This window comes from Leguminivora glycinivorella, chromosome Z (genome assembly GCF_023078275.1).
Source record: "Leguminivora glycinivorella isolate SPB_JAAS2020 chromosome Z, LegGlyc_1.1, whole genome shotgun sequence".
Classification (NCBI taxonomy): Eukaryota; Metazoa; Arthropoda; class Insecta; order Lepidoptera; family Tortricidae; genus Leguminivora; species Leguminivora glycinivorella.
Window position 1 is genome coordinate 21,458,459 of NC_062998.1, and position 15,156 is coordinate 21,473,614.

Sequence of the window (15,156 nt, forward strand, 5' to 3'; positions counted from 1 at the left end):
TTCTGTGCAACTATATTTTCATCCACTACTTCCAAGAGTAAAGCAGTTAGCTGAACTGGTTGAAACATGTACCTAACTATTAGGCCCATAAGGATTCTCCTTGTGTTGTTAAAGAGTTACAAAAAAATACAAAAGTCTAGAAGCACCGACTTATAGAAGTGAGACTCTTCCTTTATATCAACATCAACACTCATACAACAGTCTCATTACTAATCCAGATATTAGATTTACATCGGCATATCTAAACACGATATAAATCCAAAAATAGATTTTTTGAACCTTCTTAACAATGACTGGAATAATTGGCACTGTTTGTACACTAATGCCTCTAAACATGGTGATAGGAGTAGCGTTGGTGTTGGAGATTTTCATTCACAATACAAAGGATTACAACTTATTAAACTGCCACCTGAAAGTTCTGTCTACACTGGTGAATGGTGGTTTACTTAAAGCTATAGAATATGTACTTTACTTATGTTGAAGATACCTAAAACAATAATTTTTTCAGACTCCCGTAGTGCTTTAGAAGCAATAATGAGGTTTCCATTTAAGTCCTCTGTCACAGAACTAAATCAAGATAGAAGGAAAATGCTCGGCGATTAACAGCGAAACCGAGCGTGTAACGTTTTGTGTCGAACCTATGACGTCACGAGTGTACTTTAGTGATGGGAACGTTGTCGCCGCGTAACCCATTCGGTCGATTGTGGAGGTTGCGTGCGGGATGCCTGCCGAAGTTAAAAATATCGGATGTTCATCTTCGTTGTGAAATGAAGTAAGTATATACCTGTATTCGTGTGATGACAAACAATTCACTAGTAGGTATATAATTTGCCTAAGGCCAGGAACAAAGATTTTTGTAGGTAGGTATTAATACTAGTTAATATTTCGTAATATTTTTAAGAAAATCGACCATGTACTCACAGCATTATCCTCATGTTATTTGTTACAACTTTTAGTAATATATAAATATAATTAACCATTAACACATTTTTAGAGTTATTTTTATTCATAATAAATATAGAGCGTATTATGTTTGTATTTGTTTTTCTGCCGACCACAAATTCAACGTTAATACCGTAACTGTAACCTATTTTAAAGTTAAATTTACTTTTCACTGGTACTTTTTATGTATAGTTTCATAACAATATAAAAACATAATTATAATTTCCACTGCTTCGCTAAATCGATTTAAATCGAATAAGGAAATCGCAGCATACATGACGATATAGTTCCGTGGTGCACCACTATTCTTAAGTTCGACGTGAGTTCGACGGACAAAATAACAAATCTACCTTCACTTTGTCTCGACAGTTTGAATAGCCTATTTTTATATCGCTTGTTTTAAACGCACGCCAAGTCGGACTCGTCAAATTAAAGCCGCAATGGAAAACTAGTTTGACGGCCGTACGTCAGCTAATGTTTTGATGATAAAAATAGGAAAATCGTGTTTTTTATTTAATAAAAAATATTTTAGGACAAATGGTACTTACCGATGATAGGAAACACTTTGTTTAACACCCTTGCTTTTATTGGTGGTGTTTGAAACAGTTAATTATCGAATACCGACCCATTTTGTATTTTTCACTGTATGTCACTCGCGGGCAGCGGTCGGGAGCAGACTGACTTGCGCGGCGAACAATGTTGCTCGCTATTTAACTTTTCCGCACGCGAAGTAGATACACTTTTTCCTTCTATCTTGATTTAGTTCTGTGTCCTCTGTCGTGTTTAACATTAAGAGCACAGAACTAAATCAAGATAGAAGGAAAATGCTCGGCGATTAACAGCGAAACCGAGCGTGTAACGTTTTGTGTCGAGCCTATGACGTCACGAGTGTACTTTAGTGATGGGAACGTTGTCGCCGCGTAACGCGCGTGGAAACGATTTAAAAAGATCGATTGTAGAGATTGCGTGCGGGCTGCCCACCGAATTTAAAAATATCGGATGTTCATCTTCGTTGTAAAATGAAGTAAGTATATACCTGTATTTGTGTGATGACAAACAATTCACTAGTAGGTATATAATTTGCCTAAGGCCAGGAACAAAGATTTTAGTAGGTAGGTATTAATACTAGTTAATATTTTTAACAAAATCGACCATGTACTCACAGAATTATCCTCATGTTATTTGTTACAACTTTTAGTAATATATAAATACTAGCTTTTGCCCGCGGCTTCGCTCGCGTTAGAAAGAAACAAAAAGTAGCCTATGTCACTCTCCATCCCTTCAACTATCTCCTCTTAAAAAATCAAGACAATTCATCTATCCGTTTTGCCGTGAAAGGCGGACAAACAAACAGACACACACACTTTCCCATTTATAATATTAGTATGGATAATTAACAATTAACACGTTTTTAGAGTTATTTTTATTCATAATAAATATAGAGCGTATTATGTTTGTATTTGTTTTTCTGCCGACCACAAATTCAACGTTAATACTGTAACTGTAACCTATTTTAAAGTTAAATTTACTTTTCACTCGTACTTTATATGTATAGTTTCATAACAATATAAAAACATAATTATAATTTCCACTGCTTCGCAAAATCGATTTAAATCGAATAAGGAAATCGCAACGTACGTGACGATATTGACGATATAGTTCCGTGGTGCACCACTATTCTTAAGTTCGACGTGAGTTCGACGAACAAAATAACAAATCTACCTTCACTTTGTCTCGACAGTTTGAATAGCCTATTTTTATATCGCTTGTTTTAAACGCACGCCAAGTCGGACTCGTCAAATTAAAGCCGCAATGGAAAACTAGTTTGACGGCCGTACGTCAGCTAATGTTTTGATGATAAAAATAGGAAAATCGTGTTTTTTATTTAATAAAAAATATTTTAGGACAAATGGTACTTACCGATGATAGGAAACACTTTGCTTAACACTCTTGCTTTTATTGCTGGTGTTTGAACAGTTAATTAACGAACACTGACCCATTTTGTATTTTTCACTGCATGTCACTCGCGGGCAGCGGTCGGGAGAAGACTGTCGTGCGCTGCGAACAATGTTACTCGCTATTTAACTTTTCCGCACGCGAAGTAGATACACTTTTTCCTTCTATCTTGATTTAAGCTAGGAACATACTACGCGGACGTCCGTCGTAAAACGACCGCGACCGCGACCTATCAGTGTGCACGGAACAAAACATCCAGAGAGCCAGATTTCGATCGGACGTCCGTGCGCTCAAGGCCACGTCCACGGCCAAGGCCCAAGGCGTCCGTCGACCGATAGTTTGCACGGTTATGTGTATTTCCATTGTCCAGATTCCCGTCCGCGGTCGATTTACGACGGACGTCCGCGTAGTGTGTTCCTAGCTTTAGTTCTGTGATTAAGAGCCTTTTATACAAATGTTCCCAAAAGAGTTGTGCTGTCGTGCCGGCTTGGGTACCAAGCCATGTGGGTGTCCCTGGGAATGAAAGAGCTGACCAACTGGCAAATGAGGCTATTCACGTGGGAGACATTGTACCATATCATAACTATTGTCATGACTTAATCAATTTGTCGAAAGAGTATTTGTATGATAATTGGAATGCGATTTGGAATAAGGAAACATCAAAAGGTGAACGTTATAGGCATATTCAGCCGGCAATTCCAAAGAAACCATGGTTTACCAAAGTATCATTTTCAAAAACTGTGACGTCAACATTCTGCGGAATGCGCCTGGGGCATGTTTGTTCCCCGGTGCATTTACATTTAATAAATAAAAAGCCAGATCCTCATTGCTCTTGTGGTGAATATGGGGACCTAAACCATATTTTCTTTGCATGTACTCTTTACGATCGCTCTGATTTTCTTTCTAGTCTTGAATTACTACGCATCCCATTTCCTACATCCATACTTTGCTTGTTATATAATAATTCGTATGATATTTATAAAGCCATATCAGTATTTTTAGAACAGGCAGGCAGGCAATTATGGTTGTTTTGGTCAGCCGAAGCCACGTCCCGAAGACCGTGCACACTGATCGGTCGCGGTCAATAAGTGCAGTGGCAATAAGTGCGAGAGGGACACCAGCCCCAACTTTGACCCTCTCATGTGGAGTTGTGGACACACTTTTACTAGTCTGACACGAACGCCTTTCTGGACCCGTGATAAGGTTCAATTTAGTTTAGCAAAAAAAGAGCTCAGTCCCTATTGAAGCTCCATGATTTATACTCAATAAAGATAATTATTTGTATATACATCTATGCATGGTCACAAAGACTAAAGTCCCCCATTCACGGTACGATGCGATATATCTGTACGATAACACTATTCTGTTTTTATCTCATACCAAGGGTCCTTGCTCATACTTACCTTTTTTTTTATGAAATAGGCAGCAAACGAAAAGACGAGCCGCCTGATGGTAAGCAGTCATCGCCGCCCATGGACTTAAGCAACATCAGCGGAGCCACTTATGCGTTGCCGACCTTTGAGAACCCTAAATACCTACTAATTTTATTATTCCGTTCGTGCGAGTAACGATGGCGAAGGGGATCGTTTACGATATCGTAAACGATCGCTCGCCTCGTATGTTGTGGCTGGAGCTTTCGATGCGACCGACGTTCACGATATCTGTCCGATCGATCGAAACATGAATCGTACCGTGAATGTGGAGCTTAAGGGTGCGCGCCCACGGGCGACAAAGTTGCTCCGCGACTTAAGTACGTATTTGTATGAAAAGTTGCGTCGCTTCGTGAGCGCAATTTCATACTAGCCCATGGTCGCGACAAAAAAGTCGCCCGTGGGCGCACCCTCTAAGGCCGGCAACAGACAGTATCTTATGAAATCAGATCGAGTGCCTTGCCACACACATTCTTAAAATTCAGATCAATCTGAAACCTGTCAGATCAATCTGAAAAAAATCATAATCTTAAAAAATAAGACTGTGTGTAGACAGTTGCGAAATTGTGTGGAAATCCATGCACTCGATCTGATTTCATAAGATTATGATTTTTTAAGATTATGAAATTTAAGACTCTGTGGCGTGCCATAGGCTTCCCACAGACAGTCTTAAAAATTCATAATCTTAAAAAAAATTGTATGCAAATTGACACTGAGAGATCTGTCAGTGTCTTGTCAGTGTCAGTTTGAACTGTCAGATTGCATACAAGTTTTTTTTATGATTATGAATTTTTAAGACTGTCTGTGGGAAGCCATAGGCTCCCCACAGACAGTCTTTGTTGAACTGTTCAGTTTGAACTGTCAGTTTGCATACAAATCTTTTTTAAGATTATGAATTTATTATTTAACTTAAGACTGTCTGTGGCGTGCCTATGAAACTTAAAGACTGTCTGTTGCCGGCCTTAAAATTCATAATCTTAAAAAAGACTTGTATGCAATCTGACTGATCATCCTGAAAATTCATAATCTTAAAAAAGAGTGTATGGCTCCCCACAGACAGTCTTAAAAATTCATAATCTTAAAAAAAAACTGTATGCAATCTGACAGTTCAAACTGACACTGACAAGACACTGACAGATCTGTCAGTGTCGATTTGCATACAATTTTTTTTTAAGATTATGAATTTTTAAGACTGTCTGTGGGAAGCCTATGTAGACAGTCGCGAAATTGTATGGAACTCAGTGTCACAACCTGTCAGTTCAATCTGAAAATTCTGTTCAAAGGCCGGCAACAGACAGTCTTAAAAATTCATAATCTTAAAAAAAAATTGTATGCAAATTGACAGTTCAAACTGACACTGACAGATCTGTCAGTGTCAGTTTGCATACAATATTTTTTTTAAGATTATGAAAATTAAGACTCGTCTGTTGCCGGCCTTAGACAAGACACTTAATAAGGCCGGCAACAGAAATATCTGAAAAATCTGTCAGTTTGGCCGGCAATTTTTTTTTAAGATTATGAATTTTTAAGACTGTCTGTTGCCGTCCTAAATCCTGTCTATACGTACGATTTGTGTTTTTGTTTTTCCACTTTTTCAGTATTGCGCCTTTTTTGTACTATACAGCTTGTACATAGAAACTATCTGGCTGGTATGTGATAAATCCCAAAATAACAAATTCCTTTTTTGAAAGATCGCGCAGTCTTCCAATTATTGAAACATTTCTCTGAGCGTAAAAGATATCAGTGAAAATTTTCATATTTTTGCAATAAATTCGTCAGATTCGCACGGATAGTAAATAAAGTTGTAGTTTATTTGAAGTTCTACGTTCAATTATGTTTTCTTTCAGATAAAGGACAATATATACGATAGCGAAGTATTCATATTTGAAAAGGGCGCCTTTCTTTGCAGTCCTGAACGTTTCCGCCGTAATAATCTAATTAATGTCTTCGAAAGAATACTTATTTGCAATATATTATAAGAACTGTCGAAAAAAAATACACAATACGCATTTCTGCAATCAGTTATCAGAGTGTTTAAAAAAACCTGTGTGAGATCGCCGTTAAAGGCTTCCCACAGACAGTCTTAAAAAATCATAATCTTAAAAAAAAATTGTATGCAATCTGACAGTTCAAACTGACACTGACAAGACACTGACAGATCTGTCAGTGTCAATTTGCATACAATTTTTTTTTAAGATTATGAATTTTTAAGACTGTCTGTGGGAAGCCATAAAGTCATATAAATATACCATAGACTACAGACTTGACGAAGTAGAGTTGGTTCCGTCAAACCTGCCACTTATCCTTTCTTTCGCGATCCAGCAAAGATGGGTGAGTGCCTCCGTGCTGTTTTATATTAAATCTCTCAGAATCTGGAGTTTATTCGTTCAATTTTGTATAAAGAGTGGTTTATATTGTGTAATTTATTCTTTTACGTTTTTCGTATCAATATTTCTGTTTTCAGTCCCTAATCACTATGTGAATTCTTATCGTATCCTGGAGGTTTTCTGCAGTATTTTATGTAAATTCTCAAGTGAGTGTTATACGTTTTACCAGGTATTAGTCGTGATCATTGGCATAAGCGAAGAGCTACTGGCGGCAAACGTGCGCCCATCCGTAAGAAGAGGAAGTATGAGTTGGGTCGCCCGGCAGCCAATACCAAGGTAAGGGTTGTGTATTTAGTCATTAAGTTTTGTGTTTTTGTGTGTCTGTCAAGTTTTTATTAGTTAATTTGAGTATCAATGCGCCTTTTAATACCTTACATGTTAATTCAAGCTGTTTAGTATACTATAACCTATAAGTGTACATGTGACTTCATTGTTGTAGCTTACACCGTTATTACAGTTAGTTATGTTATTTACAGCTTGGCTCTCAACGTATTCATCTAGTGCGCTCGCGTGGTGGCAACGTGAAATATCGTGCCCTGCGCCTTGACACAGGAAACTTTTCTTGGGGCTCCGAATGTAAGTTTTCCATACTACTAACACGTTTCGCTTGTCCTTGCTGCGCTTATTCCCCATTTAAGTAATATATTATCATCCACAGTTGAGTTGTTTTCTGGTACAGTAAAGTGTAAAAATATGGGTGTACACATTACTCAAAAATATGTCTCATAGCATCTTAGTCCGGTGTAATAAGTGTGCAGTACCATATTATAAAGACGATTTTTTCGATACATGTTTTTGCACTTGACTGTTCAGTATAAGAAGCCAAGGTGGTAATAATTCAGTGTTTATTTAATACAGATTTATTTTGTTGGTTAGTATAGAAATGTGATGGCTGCCCATCATTGATAAACTATAAAGACTAGCTTTGTCATGGTATGGTATTAAAGGTAAATTAAAACAAATTAATATGTTTGGATTTTCCACTGAGGTATGTTTGTGTAGCCTGCTGTAGTATGAAGATTTTCTTATTTATCAGACCAGGCAGGCAAGCATGACTGCGCATCTAATGATAAAACATCAGGCCATCTATCGCACTCTACAAATAGTGCGATAGGTATGGCCTGATGATTATTCATTTATCGCATGACCATGTTTGCCTGCCAGCATGGAATACATACATACATACAATCACGCCTGTATCCCTTAAAGGGGTAGGCAGAACACATGAAACTACTAAAGCTTCAGTGCCACTCTTGGCAAATAAGGGGTTGAAAGAAAACGAAACTATGGCATTGCAGTGACAGGTTGCCAGCCTCTCGCCTACGCCACAATTTAACCCATATCCCATAGTCGCCTTCTACGACACCCACAGGAAGAAAGGGGGTGGTGAAATTCTTAACCCGTCACCACATGGCTTGAGCCTGTTTGACATACCTAATTATAGAGAAGTCAGTGTGGCCACCAACTTGTGATGGCTTAATTACTACACTATCATCTTTTGTGCTAGTGATCTGAAATATGTGTACGTAGATGAAAAATGTTTTTCCATCTTATTTTCACAGAAACCCACAATCTTGTCATGCTGTTCCAGCAGTCCCAGTACAAGAAGTACTGATGATGACTGAAGTAGCATGACAAATTCGAACGTTTCTGGGAAAATTTGAAGGAAAATTGTGCACTACATCTGTATTCAAGATGACCATACTGTCCACATTCAAGGGATGTATGATTTAACATTAACTATATTTGTAGTAAATAATCAATATAATTGGGCTAGTACTCATGTTTATCAGAAGCTACACAATGGATTTTTTTTAGATTTGCTAGCTTCTTAATAAATTCTTAACTCTTGTCAATTTAAAACACTTGTTTCGAACTTTCTCTTTTGTGCACTTGTATCGTAGTGTTATGTTCTACATATTTCATATTTTAATGGCATGATTAAGGAGCCTTTTTAAAAAAAAATTATATTTGGTGCTCCCTAATTTATAGCATATTATATGTAACATAACCTTAAACAGTGACAAACACTGGAATGTGTTGACCAATACTTGGTATCATTAAAAAGATTAAAAACATTTAATGTTTAGAATTTTGCAATATTGTTTGATCTTGCGAATGTTTATGTTAATGCTACAAGCAATATAATTAATGTTTATAAAAATATTCAACATCAAAAAGATAGTGCAGGTAAAAGGCACATACCTATACCTACTATGTTATAAATAAATAAAAAAACGCCTTCATTCCAAATCTTACATAAAAAGTGTTTGTGTATTGGTTAGTAATTTCATCATCATCATCATATGTGCTTGTGCACGGGAAAACGTCCCACTTTGTCAATATGGAGTTAAGACTAGTTCCTAATACTACGGAACATAAGCTACCTTTTGGTGAAAAAATCATTTGTTTAAGTGCTATAGTTATTTTTTTTTAATTCTTCAAGTTTGCAAAAGCGAAAAAACCGACAATTGAGAAATGTTGGTTAAAGTATGGGATGGTAAAAACACACTTGTAGTGTGAAGTTATGGAGTGGTGGGTATCAAATTAATTGTCGTACTTCAGGGATTTCGAATAAGTCTAAACCATGTATGTAATCATAGTAGTTTTAATGTTACGGAGACTTGAACATAAAAATCTCAACTTGAATATGTCTATTTTTTCCAAATGTATAGCACAACATGCAGTTTTATCATTAAAGTTGTATTTATAAATGTATTCTTATGCTAAAAAAAAGTAGAAATAATTCTATGGATGCCCCTAGTTAGTCATTATATTAGAAAGTTAATAAAAATATAATTGAAATTTATACTATTAAAAAAAATACTAATTACATATGTATATCAATTTAAAACACATGATTACTTAAAAACACACTGATCAAGCATAAAAAGTATGAAAACATCAAATATTAAGTACTTTTTTATGCAAATAAAGTTTAGTGATTTTCTGTAGGGAGCGTCCCACTTTGTCGGTTTAGTAAACTTTAGTGCTTGTTCAGTAAAATACATGTGTGTGGTATATTAAACACATTTTATCTATGAGATAAAGGTTTGTTATTATTAACATAATAGTCATTGATACTAATCGTCACTACTTTGAAAAAATCTCTTATCTCACGCTGCTTCTCAAACTTAAAACGCAGTGTCTATATGCATTCCATACAGACTTACTACAATTTTCTTTTCATTGACAGACGAAGATACAAGTTTTTTTTAAAGTAGTGACGTAATGTCGTTAGTTTGATCTATTTTTACGGAATTTGAACTGAATTTATTTTAGATTCAAGTTAAGTGACCCGCTTTGTCGGTCTAGTAGTTCACACGCTGAAAATTGAGTACCAGTATACACCGTGTTTCACATAACACTAAAAACCTGAAAACCGTTTGTTCAGAATCGAGAGTAGAATCGATTGAGCTATATCTTGATGGGGGTAATATTTTTATTTAAATTAGTATTATTAGTTATTTTTTATGTGCCTATTCTATTGTATTCGTAATACAACATTGTGTATATCGCATTGCTAGAGGTTGTTTACCTTTTTCAGTATTTGGGGGTATTCATACTGGCTGGTTACTTGGACGATTATTTTTTCCGCTACGAGTTTGACGTTGTTTGTCAGTTTAATCTTAATGTTTATCATAAGTCACAACAAATTGAACTCGTACCTAATTACAACCTTGTCATTTTGAATATTGGGTTTAAATTTGCTTACTGTGATTACCTGTCCAATTTGAAGTTTACTGTGACAAAGCTTTAAAGTGTTTTACAGTGACATCTTAGCTGTCTATTGGTAAACCTTATGTCGTTGCAGTAACGTACACAAATAAATAGTTTTATGGTTTATGATGGTAGTTAGCAATTATTTTATTGAGTGTAGAGCTAAAAGTCAAGTAGAGCTGTACAGAAAATTAAAAGTTCATTAAAAAAAAAAGTAACCACCGGATTAAAAGATGAATACTCTAGACGAGTTTAAAAAAATAAAAATCAGTTGGGGTGTCTGAGGTTTTGAGTGGTACCGGAAACACGTTGTATAATCAGCTTTTAAATCATAGCTGTCATTTTTAGGGTTCCGTAGTCAACTAGGAACCCTTATAGTTTCGCCATGTCTGTCTGTCCGTCCGTCCGTCCGTCCGTCCGTCCGCGGATAATCTCAGTAACCGTTAGCACTAGAAAGCTGAAATTTGGTACCAATATGTATATCAATCACGCCAACAAAGTGCAAAAATAAAAAATGGAAAAAAATGTTTTATTAGGGTACCCCCCTACAAAGTGGGGGCTGATATTTTTTTCATTCCAACCCCGACGTGTGATATATTGTTGGATAGGTATTTAAAAATGAATAAGGGTTTACTAAAATCGTTTTTTGATAATATTAATATTTTCGGAAATAATCGCTCCTAAAGGAAAAAAAAGTGCGTCCCCCTACCCCCTCTAACTTTTGAACCATATGTTTAAAAAATATGAAAAAAATCACAAAATTAGAACTTTATAAAGACTTTCTAGGAAAATTGTTTTGAACTTGATAGGTTTAGTAGTTTTTGAGAAAAATACGGAAAACTACGGAACCCTACACTGAGCGTGGCCCGACACGCTTTTGGCCGGTTTTATTTTCGAATTAGTATCCATGAAAATGTATGTGATAATAATATATTTTTTATTAATAAGAGTTTAAAAGTCTATAGTTATTAGTATTTAGTATAAAAGTCTATAGGTATTATCATCAGTCATCGAAATAGACGAAATATAACTTTTAAAGTACAAGTGTGTTTTTTGCCGTCCCAAACTATAACAGTTGACGCTTTTTCACTTTTGCAATATTTGAACACATTAAAAAAAATAACTATTGGACATACAGACATAATTCTTTCACCAAAAGATAGCTTAAGTTTTGTTATATTACAACTACTCATTGAAAAGTAAGTTTTCCCTAAAACAGTCACAAGTATGATATCCACGGTTTTTTATGTAACCGACAAAGTGACGGTCGGCACTAAAATTTGAGGCCCTGAAAAGGTGCTTAAATTTGACATTTATGCACCGGTATCAAAATAATAACTTTATTTGAGTCTTATTAATCAGTTTTTATTGAAAACCGATTTGCGGTAGGTTTTGCCATATTTCACGAAACTGCCCAGTGCCCGTAGCTCCGTAACTAGAACCGACAAAGTGGGACGTTTTACTAAACTCACTCGCATATCAGCCCTTTATTGCCCACTGCTGAATAGGCCTCTCTTCTAGTACGCCACTTGTCCCGGTCCTGAGCTAGTCTCATCCAGTTTCTTATTTAGTTATTACTGTTAAGTTTATGTTTATACTATTTGGCTTATGTGATTTAGACCCCAACTCTTTCCATTTTTCCTGTCTTGGGCTTTATTTAGCCAGTCTTTTCCTACAGTTTATTTTAGGTACATTGTATGTCCATCATTTACTGGGTGGGCCTTGTAACAAAGGCAAAAAATTAAACTGGCTCCTGTCCTGGCATACTCCTTATTTTTTTATTAATTTATTAACACAATAGGTACATTCATTACAAAAACTGACCAACATTTGTGCAGTGACTTTTAAAAATTATGAAGTCTTTAATTTTTTTTGTCATTGATGTTGTCTGTCATACTTAAGAAAACTCTGATACATTACCAAGAAAATCTTCCAAGGGTGATAATCAAAATAGAAGTTGTCACTGAACAAATGTCGGTCAGTATAGTTCAATTTTTAGGGTTCCGTACCCAAAAGGTACAAAAGGAACCCTTATGGCGCCGCTCTGTCCGTCTGTCTGTCTGTCCGTCCGTCTGTCTGTCACATTAACAAATATCTTCTCATTAATAAATGACATCCTATTTCAGCATTCTAAGGAACCACCTAAGGGAGATATAATGCGTTAAAATATAAGTACCTACAATAATTACGTAAAAAAGTAAAAATAACGTAGCTTCAGAAACAAAAACCAAAATTTTCTTATGCACTAAATTATAGGAACTTTAAGAGTCTTATTACCCATTACCAATCATTGAAAAGTTTTTTTTTAACTCTAAGCTAGGAATCTAAATAAGATGTCATATATTAAAGAAAAAATGACGAGCACCACCAGTGGTGAAGGTCGGATTCGGATTCGATTTCGGTGGCGAGGTGGTCTAGGGGTTCATGGCGTTTGGCCCGGATTGCTAAAAGACGCCGGTTCGAATCTGGCCTTCACCACTGGTGGTGCTCGTCATTTTTAGGGTTCCGTAGTCAACTAATAAAGACTGTATCGTTAAGTATGAGGACAACTTCGAGTAGCCGTATTTATTTGCTATTAAATTTTTTTCTTAAAACAAGACATAGGCTTAATAAGGCACATAATAAGGTTCACATTTTGTCCTAGAAACTCGACGTAAAGCAAGTGGTTTAGACAGTATTGACTTAATCCTCCCGAGTAACAATTACGATTCCGGACAAATGCTACTAGAAAATTCACAAAGTGCGTAAAAAACGATACGATTGCGAAAAAAAATTGTACTGTGTGAACCTCAACGACATATGATCCACAAAGCAGAATATCTGGACATAGTCTAGCCATAGTTATTTTTAAAAAATAAAGTTCAGGATCTGTGTATGGCGGCCATTTAGAGAATGTGGCATGGTGCTTCCTCTAACTCCGACTTTGATGTCGAATTTAACTATCATACACTGTTTATATCGATTTAGTTTAGGCACTGTTCAAACACCGTGAATGTCAGTTAGACTTTGGCCTATGGCTAATTTTTTTATATGTTTCTCTCATCCTGCTTGCATCAAAAATTTACGACAATCCGGAACGTTGCTCAAAATAGCGTTTTTTTTAATTATATAAATTCACCGCATTTATTCTGCAAGTACCCAATTGAAAAACCATGAAGAGGACTCTTAAAGAATATATTTTGGTAGCATATTAACCTTTGTTTGTTGAAATCGTACAAACAGTCATTGAAATATTCTCAAATTAAGCCAGATAGGGGTTGTCCGAAATTTATTTGCTAGACCTTAATGAAAGTACCATAAAGTCTCTAAAATAAAAAAAAAATAGACCTTATATCAAATAGTGCTTACCAATACCTTCAGATCATACTCTCGGAACATAATAATATAAAATTATGCACATGTCAACATTTAGACGAGGTTTGTTTTGTCCTTATACTTATCGATACAGTCCTTAGGAACCCTTATAGTTTCGCCATGTCTGTCTGTCCGTCAGGCCGTCCGCGGATAACCTCAGTAACCGTTAGCACTAGATAGCTGAAATTTGGTACCAATATGTATATCAATCACGCCAACAAAGTGCAAAAATAAAAAATGGAAAAAAGTTTTTTATTAGGGTACCCCCCGCTACATGTAAAGTGGGGCTGATATTTTTTTTTCATTCCAACCCCAACGTGTGATATATTGTTGGATAGGTATTTAAAAATAGTTTACTAAGATCGTTTTTTGATAATGTAAATATTTTCGGAAATAATCGCTCCTAAAGGAAAAAAAAGTGCGTCCCCCCCCCCTCTAACTTTTGAACCATATGTTTAAAAAATATGCAAAAAATCACAAAAGTAGAACTTTATAAAGACTTTCTAGGAAAATTATTTTGAACTTGATAGGTTCAGTAGTTTTTGAGAAAAATACGGAAAACTACGGAACCCTACACTGAGCGTGGCCCGACGCGCTCTTGGCCGGTTTTTTTTTTCTTTAATATATGACATCTTATTTCGATTTTTAATTTATATACCTAGTAGTGTGACTACTGACTACATAAAAAACACAAATCAAAATATTTGTTAAAATAATTTGATTTGTTCCCATAGTTGCGTCTAACCTAGGATTTAAAATATGGCGGAGCCGAATATTCGGCCGAATGTTCGGTTCGGTAATAGCTGAACCGAATGTTTGGCCGAATATTCGTATTCGGCAAAGTCCGTATTCGGCCAATCTCTATTCATAACTATTCCAAATTTCAAATCGATAGCTTTAGTTCTCGAGATATATAGTAATGTGACAGACAGACGGACAGAGTGGCACTATAAGGGGTTCCTTTTGTACCTTTGTGGTACGGAACCCTAAAAACGGCGTTTTACGTGCAGAATTGCGGACATGCCATTATTCACTCGTCCCGAGTATTGCCACACCTGCGGTTCATGCTAAGATGAAATGACATACTTCCCGCACTAGTAACGAAATGTACTATTTTACAGTTTTGGGTGTCTAATTATATATACAGGTGTCCCAAGGCTATGGGACATGAAGGAAAAGTACCTTAAATATTTTGCTAAGAGAAGACTTTATTTTATTTTTAAAACTAAGTAAAACTGCATTCATCTTTTTCAATAATTACATGGTTAAACCGGGAAACAAACCTGCTACAAGAGAAAAAAAAACCATCCTGTAATTTTGTCATACCGATTGATAGGTTTCATCATAAGGATTATTTTTCTCTAAAT

At 35.9% G+C, this 15,156-nt stretch overlaps 1 protein-coding gene across 1 annotated transcript in view; it reads left to right on the plus strand.

Moving 5' to 3' along the window:
• Positions 1-6,539: 6,539 nt before the first annotated feature.
• LOC125241162 (40S ribosomal protein S8) overlaps positions 6,540-15,156 on the plus strand; it is a 35,646-nt gene continuing 27,029 nt past the window's right edge. Inside the window, exons 1-3 of the mRNA XM_048149506.1 lie at positions 6,540-6,659; positions 6,885-6,991; positions 7,192-7,291. Coding sequence (XP_048005463.1) covers positions 6,656-6,659; positions 6,885-6,991; positions 7,192-7,291 — 211 coding nt within the window. The 5' untranslated portion in view covers positions 6,540-6,655. The remainder of the gene's footprint in view (positions 6,660-6,884; positions 6,992-7,191; positions 7,292-15,156) is intronic.